A 13757-nucleotide genomic window follows, 5' to 3' on the forward strand; every position below is an offset into this window, starting at 1 on the left:
TCCTGCCATACCGTTATAATGTAAACTCAGCCTTGAATGCAGTAGATGTAGCTGATATCAGGCTGTCATGTATGTATATTTTACACTTCAGTTTTCTGGGAAATGGTACTTCTCTGGCTTTTAAACTGTATACATAGACTTAACCTATTTTGCAGGGACTTGCAATAGGTTTTAAATGACAATTAATTATTGAGGTAAAATGTTTTTTTGCTGGCATGTAAAAACGTTTTTTTCTCTGAGGTACTGGGTGAAAAAATGTTTTGGGCACTTTTTTTCCACTTGGCAATAGTTTTGATTTAAATTAGAGCAGTTCACTGATCCCTCTCACTGTTATGTGTGTGGGGGAGGGGCCATTTTGGTGCTTTCACTATGCATCAGAAAAACTCAGTCAGAGGTTCATTTTCTTCCTGCATGATCCGGTTCATCTCTACAGAGTTCAGGGATCTCAAGAGTCTTTTTTGAGGGAAGTAATCATACAGCAGAGCTGTGCTGATTGTATTGACTGTGATATAAAAAACGTTTATTTGTGTATTTTTTTTCTGCTGCCTGGGTTAGTTATCATTTGCTGAGGGGAACAATCCTTTGCTAAAACTGTATATTCTGACAAAGATTGATGCTATAACTTAATTATTTTATCTGTTATAATATTTTTCTGTGCTTCTTAAAGGCACAGTTCGTTTTCATATTATTTGTAAATTACTTTGAAAAGTATTTCCAAGTTGCTGTTTATTTGCTAGTGTGTTAAACATGTCTGATTCAGAGGAAGATATCTGTGCTATATGTGTTAATGCCAAAGTGGAGCCCAATAGAAATTTATGTACTAAATGTATTGATGCTACTTTAAAAAATAGTCAATCTGTACAAATTGAACATATTTCACCAAACAACGAGGGGAGAGTTATGCCGACTAACTCGCCTCACGTGTCAGTACCTGCATCTCCCGCTCAGGAGGTGCGTGATATTGTAGCGCCGAGTGCATCTGGGCGGCCATTACAAATCACATTACAAGATATGGCTACTGTTATGACTGAAGTTTTGGCTAAACTACCAGAACTAAGAGGTAAACGTGATCACTCTGGGATGAGAACAGAGTGCGCTGATAATGCAAGGGCCATGTCTGATACTGCGTCACAGTTTGCAGAACATGAAGACGGAGAGCTTCATTCTGTGGGTGACGGTTCTGATCCAAATAAACTGGACTCAGACATTTCAAATTTTAAATTTAAGCTTGAGAACCTCCGTGTGTTACTAGGGGAGGTATTAGCGGCTCTGAATGATTGTAACACAGTTGCAATCCCAGAAAAAATGTGTAGGTTGGATAAATATTTTGCGGTACCGACGAGTACTGACGTTTTTCCTATACCTAAGAGACTTACTGACATTGTTACTAAGGAGTGGGATAGACCCGGTGTGCCTTTCTCACCCCCTCCTATATTCAGAAAAATGTTTCCAATAGACGCCGCCACACGGGACTTATGGCAAATGGTCCCTAAGGTGGAGGGAGCAGTTTCTACTTTAGCTAAGCGTACCACTATCCCAGTGGAGGATAGCTGTGCTTTTTCAGATCCAATGGATAAAAAATTAGAGGGTTACCTTAAGAAAATGTTTGTTCAACAAGGGTTTATATTGCAACCTCTTGCATGTATTGCGCCTGTCACGGCTGCAGCAGCATTTTGGTTTGAGTCTCTGGAAGAGACACTTCAATCATCCACACTAGATGACATCACACACAAACTTAAATTCCTTAAGTTAGCTAATTCATTTATTTCAGATGCCGTAGTACATTTAACTAAACTTGCGGCTAAAAATTCAGGATTCGCCATTCAGGCACGCAGAGCTCTGTGGCTAAAATCCTGGTCAGCTGATGTTACGTCTAAATCTAAATTGCTTAATATTCCTTTCAAAGGGCAGACCTTATTCGGGCCCGGCTTGAAAGAGATTATTGATGACATTACAGGAGGTAAAGGTCATGCCCTGCCTCAGGACAAGGCCAAAGCCAAGGCTAGACAGTCCAATTTTCGTTCCTTTCGTAATTTCAAAGCAGGAGCAGCATCAACTTCCTCTGCACCAAAACAGGAAGGAGCTGGAAACCTAACCAGTCCTGGAACAGGGGCAAACAGGCCAGAAAACCTGCTGCTGCCCCTAAGACAGCATGAATTGAGGGCCCCCGATCCGGGACCGGATCTAGTGGGGGGCAGACTTTCCCTCTTCGCCCAGGCTTGGGCAAGAGATGTTCAGGATCCCTGGGCGTTAGAGATCATATCTCAGGGATACCTTCTGGACTTCAAATCCTCTCCCCCAAGAGGGAGATTTCATCTGTCAAGGTTGTCAACAAACCTAACAAAGAAGGAAGCGTTTCTACGCTGCGTACAAGATCTTTTATTAATGGGAGTGATCCATTCAGTTCCGCGGTTGGAACAAGGACAAGGGTTTTACTCAAATCTGTTTGTAGTTCCCAAAAAAGAGGGAACCTTCAGGCCAATCTTGGATTTAAAGATCCTAAACAAATTCCTAAGAGTTCCATCGTTCAAGATGGAAACTATTCGAACAATTTTGCCCATGATCCAAGAGGGTCAGTACTTGACCACAGTGGATTTAAAGGATGCTTACCTTCACATACCAATTCACAGAAGTCATTACCGGTATCTAAGGTTTGCCTTTTTAGACAGGCATTACCAGTTTGTAGCTCTTCCATTCGGACTGGCTACGGCTCCAAGAATCTTCACAAAGGTTCTGGGCACTCTTCTAGCGGTACTAAGACCGCGAGGAATTTCAGTAGCTCCGTACTTAGACGACATACTGATACAAGCTTCAAGCTTTCAAACTGCCAAATCTCATACAGAGATAGTACTGGCATTTCTAAGGTCGCATGGATGGAAAGTGAACGAAGAGAAAAGTTCTCTCTTTCCACTCACAAGAGTTCCCTTCCTGGGGACTCTGATAGATTCTGTAGAAATGAAGATTTACCTGACAGAGGACAGGTTAACAAAACTTCAAAGTGCATGCCGTGTCCTTCATTCCATTCAAGAGACCAGAAATTCTCTTCTATGGTGGCTTTATCGGCCACATCTGTCCAGGGGAATGCCATTCAGCAGGCCAGACTGGTCAATTGTAACAACAGACGCCAGCCTACTAGGTTGGGGCGCTGTCTGGAATTCTCTGAAGGCTCAGGGACTATGGAATCAGGAGGAGAGTCTTCTTCCAATAAACATTCTGGAATTGAGAGCAGTCCTCAATGCTCTTCTGGCTTGGCCCCAGTTAGCAACTCGGGGGTTCATCAGGTTCCAGTCGGACAACATCACGACTGTAGCTTATATCAACCATCAGGGAGGGACAAGAAGCTCCCTAGCAATGATGGAAGTATCGAAGATAATTCGCTGGGCAGAGTCTCACTCTTGCCACCTGTCTGCAATCCACATCCCGGGAGTGGAGAACTGGGAGGCGGATTTCTTAAGTCGTCAGACTTTTCATCCGGGGGAGTGGGAACTTCATCCAGAGGTCTTTGCCCAAATACTTCGACGTTGGGGCAAACCAGAAATAGATCTCATGGCGTCTCGACAGAACGCCAAGCTTCCGCGCTACGGGTCCAGATCCAGGGATCCGGGAGCGGTCCTGATAGATGCCTTGACAGCACCATGGACCTTCAGGATGGCTCATGTGTTTCCACCTTTCCCGATGCTTCCTCGATTGATTGCCAGAATCAAACAGGAGAAAGCATCAGTGATTCTAATAGCGCCTGCATGGCCACGCAGGACTTGGTATACAGATCTGGTGGACATGTCATTCTGTCCACCTTGGTCGTTACCTCTGAAACAGGACCTTCTGATTCAGGGTCCTTTCAAACATCAAAATCTAACTTCTCTGAAGCTGACTGCTTGGAAATTGAACGCTTGATCTTATCAAGGCGTGGTTTTTCTGAGTCAGTTATTGATACCTTAATACAGGCTAGGAAGCCTGTTACCAGAAAGATTTACCATAAAATATGGCGTAAATACCTATATTGGTGCGAATCCAAAGGTTACTCTTGGAGTAAGGTTAGGATTCCTAGGATATTGTCTTTTCTACAAGAAGGTTTAGAAAAGGGGTTATCCGCTAGTTCCTTAAAGGGACAGATCTCAGCTCTGTCCATTCTGTTACACAAGCGTCTGTCAGAAGTTCCAGACGTTCAGGCTTTTTGTCAGGCTTTGGCCAGGATTAAACCTGTGTTTAAAGCTGTGGCTCCACCATGGAGTTTAAACCTTGTTCTTAACGTTTTACAGGGTGTTCCGTTTGAACCCCTTCATTCCATTGATATAAAGTTGTTATCTTGGAAAGTTCTATTTTTAATGGCTATTTCCTCGGCTCGAAGAGTCTCTGAGTTATCAGCCTTACATTGTGATTCTCCTTATTTGATTTTTCACTCGGATAAGGTAGTTCTGCGTACTAAGCCTGGGTTCTTACCTAAGGTAGTCACTAACAGGAATATCAATCAGGAGATTGTTGTTCCATCCTTGTGCCCAAATCCTTCTTCGAGGAAGGAACGTCTTTTGCACAATCTGGATGTAGTTCGTGCCCTTAAATTTTATTTACAGGCAACTAAAGATTTTCGACAAACGTCTTCCCTGTTTGTCGTTTACTCTGGTCAGAGGAGAGGTCAAAAAGCTTCTGCTACCTCTCTCTCTTTTTGGCTTCGTAGCATAATTCGTTTAGCTTATGAGACTGCTGGACAGCAGCCTCCTGAAAGAATTACAGCTCATTCCACTAGAGCTGTGGCTTCCACTTGGGCCTTTAAGAATGAGGCCTCTGTTTAACAGATTTGCAAGGCTGCAACTTGGTCTTCGCTTCATACTTTTTCCAAATTTTCCAAATTTGACACTTTTGCTTCCTCGGAGGCTATTTTTGGGAGAAAGGTTCTTCAGGCAGTGGTTCCTTCTGTATAAAGAGCCTGCCTATCCCTCCCGTCATCCGTGTACTTTTGCTTTGGTATTGGTATCCCACAAGTAATGATGACCCGTGGACTGATCACACTTAACAGAAGAAAACATAATTTATGCTTACCTGATAAATTCCTTTCTTCTGTAGTGTGATCAGTCCACGGCCCGCCCTGTTTTTTAAGGCAGGTAAATATTTTTTAAATTATACTCCAGTCACCACTACACCCTTGGCTTCTCCTTTCTCGTTGGTCCTTGGTCGAATGACTGGAGGTGACGTAGAGGGGAGGAGCTATATAGCAACTCTGCTGGGTGAATCCTCTTGCACTTCCTGTAGGGGAGCAGTTAATATCCCACAAGTAATGATGACCCGTGGACTGATCACACTACAGAAGAAAGGAATTTATCAGGTAAGCATAAATTATGTTTTCTATAACTGTGTTGGTTATGCAAAACTAGGGAATAGGTAATAAAGGGATTATCTATCTTTTTAAACAATAAATATTATGGTGTAGACTGTCCCTTTAAGACCACTGCTGTTTCCGGCGAGCATATAGGCCCGCGCGGAAACAGATGTAATAGGCACCATACAGTGCTTAATAATTCGGCCCCATAGTGTATAAAAAAATATATATTTTTTGCTACAGTTTTCATATAATTGCAATTTGGATAAAAAATTAAAATACATTTCATAATACATAATATGTATTTACACCATCAAAATAAAATAAAGGGACCCTATACAATATTATAATCTGCATTGTATATTAATATTGCATTACAAAGAATGGGTATGTCATTAAGAAATTAAAACACTAAATAAATACAAGTTGTGTATCTCTGTTTGCACCTTTTTAGCTTACTGACTTGCTTGATCTTTACTTCAAGCTATTTGTTTCTAGTATAGCACTAAGTGCAGTATAGCCAATCAGAGGTCTTACTTCCTGCCCCACTGAATGTAAGGTTAACTTGCGGCCTCCTTCCATCTGCTGTAGCTTGACTGTCAGCAGTATGATGGCTTATGCGTGGGCTGTAGCCCTTCAGGACTTACAACACCAGAATAGCCCTTAATAAAAAGAAATCTTTATGTGCATACTATAAGGTCTAAATGATTACAATATGATTTATACTATGCAGGGTTTTCCTTCAGCAAAATATATATATTAAAAATTATGTTGGTGCTGCATTCTCAACAAATACTTAATAATCCAAGTTGCTGGAATGTGAAAAAATATAAATGAATGTGATAAATTCATGCTCTCTTATGTAAAATCAAGATAATTATATTTGTAGTGTTATTTTGGTCTGAGTAGGGGGTATTTGTCCCCTAATTGTCACCACAAATAATTTATATTCACTCCAATATTAGGCACTACATTTCACTCAAATAAATACACTGAGACAAATACACTTAGTTATAAAGGCCGCAGCTTGACTTTATTGAAAACACAATAAATAAAATAGCCATAACATTGCCACACATTTACATAAAAACTCCCATGGTGCTTGCCTGACCGCAAAATATACCCTTCCATAAAACCAATAGGAAACACACCCTTGTACCAATCAAACAGGAGGTCCCAACAGTCCCCGCTATGACCAAAGTCACCAAGTAGGCAAACTGCTCCACAAGCTGAGTCATACAAACCAAGTCACATTTAAAGGGAGGGAGAGTGGGAGTTTCTCCTTGCATGTTCTGGTCTTGAAATATAGCTTACTGAAGCTCACTCCAATGTCTTCCTCTCTCCACAAACCATGTAGTCCAACCCAATTACATCAAGATGACTTCTCCAATTAGCCTCCATGGGGGTTACACAACCCTTTCTTCTGATTATTTCATACAGGGTTTCTCTTTACTTTTCTCAAATTAAGAGAGTGTGTGAAGATGTTTGGATGCTGGGCGGCGCCCATTATAAAGATGCAGAGCTCTGGCAACTGGCTTTGTAATAAGTTAAAATAAGAGAACAGCTTTAAAGAGAGCTGCAGGTTCAGGAGGAAAAAAACAATATTGTGTTGAGTAGTAACCAGGCTACTGTAGTTGTACCCAGCAGTTTAATGTGCCTTAAAGGGACAGTATACTGTAAAACTGTTTTTCCCTGAATGTGTTTCTAATTACTTTAATGTATAAAATGTATGAGATAGTGCTTGCTGATTGGTGGCTACATCTAGCCACCAATCAGCAAGCAGTACCCAGGTGCTGAACTTAAAATGGAATGTCTCCTAAGCTTTCATTCCTGCTTTTCAAATCAAGATACTAAGAGAATGAAGAATAATTGATAATAGGAGTACATTTGAAATTTGCTTAAAATTGCATGCTCTATCCGAATCATGAACGAAAAAATTGTGTTTACGGTCCCTTTAATAATAATACTGGTTTATGTGTGTATGTTTATATGCGTCAGCATCTATAATAATTTTCAATTTTTTAAATGCAATAGTAACAAATATTTTCCTACACATTTAACAGCTGTTATCCAGGCTCATATTGTTTTATCCAGTCAAAGTGCATGAATTTATTTTTAAGGATGGAGGTTAAGATTAAGGCTTAAAAATCTAAAATACACCAGACATTGTGAATTGTTTGAATTGCCTAATGTTATTTATGACTAACTTTTTATTTGTGAGCATAAATATCTCAAGTTGAGAGAGGCAATTAAGCTTATAGTCATTAGCTTTATGTGTAAATCAGGTTAGCTGACAGAAAGACCTTACTGTCCTGAAAGCCTATAACTATTTCCCTCTACATTCCTTTATAATTTTTCCACAAAATGATTTATGCTTTCCAGCTCACCCTAACAATACTTGATTTTACTGCAGCACCACTGCAAATTGACTTTCTGGCAGATAATTAATATCAGGATGCTCCATAGACAGATTTTAAGTCATTGAGTGAAGCAATTTCCTTTCAGTACCACCCATGCTAAGTTGCCAGATCTAGGGCAGATGATATCTTTATGTAGTTACACGTTTTAATGCTTAGTCTAGGAAATGTTTTAAGTTCACAATTAAATTGTATTCAGGTTTTAAAGGGACAGTCAAGTCAAAATTAAACAGGGCATGTCATTTTAAACAATTTTCTAATTTACTTTTATTATCACATTTTCTTTGTTCTCTTGGGGGCATATCTATCAAGCTCCGTATGGAGCTTGAAGCCCCGTGTTTCTGGCGAGCCTTCAGGCTTGCCAGAAACACCAGTTATGAAGCAGTGGTCTAAAGACCGCTGCTCCATAACCTGACCGCTGCTCCATAACCTGTCAATCAAACCGAATATGATCGGTTTGATTGACACCCCCCTGCTAGCGGTTGCGAATCTGCAGGGGCCGGTGTTGCACCAGCAATTCACAAGAGCTGCTGGTGCAATGCTGAATGCATGTCGGATCATGTCAGACAGGCCTTTCATAAATAGGCCCCTTGGTATTCTTTGTTGAAAGCTAAACCTAGGTAGGCTCATATGCTAATTTCTAAGCCCTTGAAGGCTGCCTCTTATCTCAGGGCATTTTGACAGTTTTTCACAGCTAGAGGGCGTTAGTTCATATGTGCCATTTAGATAACATTGTGCTCACGCACGTGGAGTTACCTGGGAGTCAGCACTGATTGGCTAAAATGCAAATCTCAAAAGAACTCAAATAAGGGGACAGTCTGCAGAGGCTTAGATACAAGGTAATCACAGAGGTAAAAAGTGTATTAATATAACAGTGTTAGTTATGCAAAACTGAGAAATGGGTAATAAAGGGATTATCTATCTTTTTAAACAATAAAAAAATAGGAGTAGACTGTCCCTTTAAAGCATTTCACACATCTTATCAGTTACTAGCAATGCTATTATTTCCTAAAAATGTGAAATGCGTTACTCTACTAAAATGACTATAGAGTTAATAAGCATAATTTTAGAAATATAATTGTACAAGTTCAATCGTAAACTACAACTGCTAGGACTGATTTTAAATAGCACACAAAGGAACAGCCGCACCACCGATGTCTTTTCAATCCTTTATTCTATCATTGAAAAAGGATCAGGTTCAAAAATAACTACGTTTCGGGTAATACACCCTTAGTCATGATTTTAAATGCTCATTTAAAAATTTAATTCCAACACACTAAGCAGAAGTTTAACCATAACAGGGTCTATTTCTATATTTATTCCGTATTATTTACATTTAACAGCCATGCTGTTAACATACTTGCTGGTAGAAACCTTAATAGGGGACTAAGATAACGGAAATTATTGTAAACTCTATAGCTGGGCTTGAGAGATCCCTGGATCCAGGAAGTCGTGGCTTCTAAAATTCTAGTCCTAGCTATCTTCTTGATGTAATGGGCTTTCATCATTTTGTAAAAAATCATTACTAGTCTCCTAAAATTATTTTATAATTGGCTGCTTAGTATTCTGAATGTCTGGAGTTTCAAACAAATGTATCACCCTTTGTGTTTGTATAAAGGTACAACTGTGGTGCAATAATGCAATATACAGCACAGTTTGGAATGCCAGCGCTCTTTTTATAAACGAGATTTGGAACTGAATTGGGTTGCAACACTTCAATATTGTTTTTTCATATTATTTTGTCATTATTTTGTTTTTCAGCTATATGTGAAGGAAACTTTACTTGTAAAGAAAATGAAGTTTGTGTTCGACCGAACGAATGCCGTTGTCGCCATGGATACTTTGGTGCAAATTGTGAAACAAGTTAGTAATTTCTTGTGTGTGTTTTCTCAATAAAACTTTATTTAAAATATATTCATGTGACAATGGGGAGATTTGGACACTGATTACATTTTTCATGGGACTAAATCACTTATATAAATAAATACATCACCTCGATTATTGATATAACCCATTTTTCAGTTGGTGTATAGTAATCATTTAAAACCAAATGACAGACTCACAGAGGAGAGGAAAAAGCTTAAACTTTGTTAACATTTCCAGTTTTAAGAGAAAAAAAAAAACCTCCTTGCTGTTATAAAAGAGAAAAAAACGATGTCAAGTAGTCGGTTAAAGGGAAGTAAAAGTGCGAAAAAGAACTGCTTTAATTTTATTTTTGCACTATTGCTAGCATACACTGTGTGCAGAATTATTAGGCAAATGAGTATTTTGACCACATCATCCTCTTTATGCATGTTGTCTTACTCCAAGCTGTATAGGCTCGAAAGCCTACTACCAATTAAGCATGTTAGGTGATGTGCATCTCTGTAATGAAAAGGGGTGTGGTCTAATGACATCAACACCCTATATCAGGTGTGCATAATTATTAGGCAACTTCCTTTCCTTTGGCAAAATGGGTCAAAAGAAGGACTTGACAGGCTCAGAAAAGTCAAAAATAGTGAGATATCTTGCAGAGGGATGCAGCACTCTTAAAATTTCAAAGCTTCTGAAGCGTGATCATCGAACAATCAAGCGTTTCATTCAAAATAGTCAACAGGGTCGCAAGAAGCGTGTGGAAAAACCAAGGCGCAAAATAACTGCCCATGAACTGAGAAAAGTCAAGCGTGCAGCTGCCAAGATGCCACTTGCCACCAGTTTGGCCATATTTCAGAGCTGTAACATCACTGGAGTGCCCAAAAGCACAAGGTATGCAATACTCAGAGACATGGCCAAGGTAAGAAAGGCTGAAAAACGACCACCACTGAACAAGACACACAAGCTGAAACGTCAAGACTGGGCCAAGAAATATCTCAAGACTGATTTTTCTAAGGTTTTATGCACTGATGAAATGAGAGTGAGTCTTGATGGGCCAGATGGATGGGCCCGTGGCTGGATTGGTAAAGGGCAGAGAGCTCCAGTCCGACTCAGACGCCAGCAAGGTGGAGGTGGAGTACTGGTTTGGGCTGGTATCATCAAAGATGAGCTTGTGGGGCCTTTTCGGGTTGAGGATGGAGTCAAGCTCAACTCCCAGTCCTACTGCCAGTTTCTGGAAAACACCTTCTTCAAGCAGTGGTACAGGAAGAAGTCTGTATCCTTCAAGAAAAACATGATTTTCATGCAGGACAATGCTCCATCACACGCGTCCAAGTACTTCACAGCGTGACTGGCAAGAAAGGGTATAAAAGAAGAAAATCTAATGACATGGCCTCCTTGTTCACCTGATCTGAACCCCATTGAGAACCTGTGGTCCATCATCAAATGTGAGATTTACAAGGAGGGAAAACAGTACACCTCTCTGAACAGTGTCTGGGAGGCTGTGGTTGCTGCTGCACGCAATGTTGATGGTGAACAGATAAAAAAACTGACAGAATCCATGGATGGCAGGCTTTTGAGTGTCCTTGCAAAGAAAGGTGGCTATATTGGTCACTGATTTGTTTTTGTTTTGTTTTTGAATGTCAGAAATGTATATTTGTGAATGTTGAGATGTTATACTGGTTTCACTGGTAAAAATAAATAATTGAAATGGGTATATATTTGTTTTTTGTTAAGTTGCCTAATAATTATGCACAGTAATAGTCACCTGCACACACAGATATCCCCCTAAAATAGCTATAACTAAAAACAAACTAAAAACTACTTCCAAAAATATTCAGCTTTGATATTAATGAGTTTTTTGGGTTCATTGAGAACATGGTTGTTGTTCAATAATAAAATTAATCCTCAAAAATACAACTTGCCTAATAATTCTGCACTCCCTGTAAAGTGTTTAACCCCCTGCCATTGGCTTAAATACATAGTTAAAAGGATAGAAAGGTCAAAATTAAAATATGCATGGGTGCATTTTAATTTTAAATATAACCATTTTTTGCTATATTTTTCAATTATTAAAACTCCTTCTTGTTAAATGTATTACTGTTTTTCATCAGCATATACACATATGATGTGAAGCCCTGTGCACCAGTATTCAAGCTCAGAGAGCTGGTGTTAGTGTATATTGCATCTGTGAAGACTTAATTTGTGTCAAATAAATCACTAATGACTCTCCAAGGGAGGTGCATGGGCTCTCACAGCATATATGCATATGCCAATGAAAAACAGCATTTTTGCTAATGGAAGTATATTGCAATAATACCTCTATTTAAAAATGAAATTCATCCATTTCAATGTTGACCTTTCTATCTCTTTAATGTCAGGTCCACAGCAGAAATGTACTTCAGGGATATAACAGGTCATGTCTGGTGAGCCAATGACAAGACGCATATGTGTGTAACCAGCAGTCCCCGGATATCTCCCTGTAGTGTACAACCCCTAAGCCTACCTGCCAACATAACATACAATCAAAGTTCATTTGATAACAGAAGTACATTGAAAAGTCTCTTAAAATTTCATTTCAAGTTTCATTTTAGTTTTCATGTCCCTTTAATTTTTCTGCTAATAATGTATAAATTTAGCGCTGCGGAATCTGTTGGCGCTCTACAAATAACTGATAATAATAATAATGATATATTAATGTATTATCCATGCATATGCAATTTCCCAGTAAGATTTATTTGTTTTTTTTTTGTAGAGGGCCCTGTCTAGAGTCGCACTGTTGTAGTCAACTCTTGTGAAGGTGATCTGCAAGCAGTGGGCTCTTAGTCTTACATTCTAAGGAGAAGGATATACACAAAAGATAGGTTTGTTTGTAAACGTGCGCTGACAGCTGGGGGATATGATTAAAAGTGGGTGTATCTATAATAATAAATGCTATGTATAGAAAAAATCTATTGTTTATTAAATAAAAATAAATCTCGTAAAATGTACTATACACTTATATGTATTATTATTATTATTATTTATTTATAAAGCGCCGACAGATTCCGCAGCGCTGCCCATGGGTACAAGGATAACAGTACAATGGAGAAACAATACGATAAGACAAATACAGGGGCAATTGAGGGCCCTGTTCCCATTGGAACTTACAATCTAGATGGGTAGGAGGATGGGAAACAGGAGGTGGGGACTGCAAAGGTGAGAATGATAGTAGTGAGGAGATAGAGGGCAACTGTTAGTTAAGTGAAGTTAGTTTGTTAATAAGTCGGCTGATAGGATTCCCTGAACAGAAAGGTCTTTATGGAACGTTTAAAGGAGGAGAGGTTAGGGGCAAGTCTGACAGCTTGAGGAAGTCCAGAGGGTTGGTGCTGCACGAGAGAAGTCCTGTAAATATAATAAAATGGTGATATTCACTTAAATATGACCGGCCATCTAAATACTAACTTATCTTATAAATATAAAATCTAGAAGTGATATAAACATTACCACCTTATATGTCAAAAATAGCAAATAAAACAATATAAAAATGAGTTTACCAAGCGGAACTACTTACAGTGAGTGACGTCACTGACCCGGGAAACCAGCGACACAGAGCTGTACAGACACCTGTGCCCTGCTACACTATACGGCAAGTAACCAACTAGATGCAGGTAGGCACACGGAGGTGTAACAGCCCGTGAGTGTGGTTAATCTTTTCGGCAATAACAAAATCACATATCCAGCAATTGGAAGTATAATTATAACATGTTAACTTCATTATTTGTGTGGACTAGCACCTACAATTGACTAATATCTACAATTGACATTTCCTACAAGTTGCAATCGCACAAAATACAATCCTATAAAATTTTCAAATAAGGATTTTAACGAAGAAATTTTACATGGATCCTTATTAATGGACTTTTACATTGTGCAAATCAGTTTGTCTATGAGAAAAAAAGATTTTATCTACTAGCCACAACAAAAGGGCTTTAAACATCCTTAGACTCACCAATTATTAGTTTTTATTAGTAGCATATCATTTAAGATTTAGCTTATATGGTAACCAAGCATACGAGTGCCAAACAATTGCCATAATTGATACACAAGGTGAAACTGTTTATATTGTTTTATTTGCTATTTTTGACATATAAGGTGGTAATGTTTATATCGCTTCTAGATTTTATATTTATAAG

At 39.1% G+C, this 13757-nt stretch overlaps 1 protein-coding gene across 1 annotated transcript in view; it reads left to right on the forward strand.

Moving 5' to 3' along the window:
- The window catches only part of SCARF2 (scavenger receptor class F member 2), a 401315-nt gene that overhangs the window by 183324 nt on the left and 204234 nt on the right, over positions 1-13757 (forward strand). Inside the window, exon 3 of the mRNA XM_053702070.1 lies at positions 9493-9594. Within this exon, the coding sequence (XP_053558045.1) occupies positions 9493-9594 (102 nt within the window). The remainder of the gene's footprint in view (positions 1-9492; positions 9595-13757) is intronic.

This window comes from Bombina bombina, chromosome 2 (genome assembly GCF_027579735.1).
Source record: "Bombina bombina isolate aBomBom1 chromosome 2, aBomBom1.pri, whole genome shotgun sequence".
NCBI lineage: Eukaryota > Metazoa > Chordata > Amphibia > Anura > Bombinatoridae > Bombina > Bombina bombina.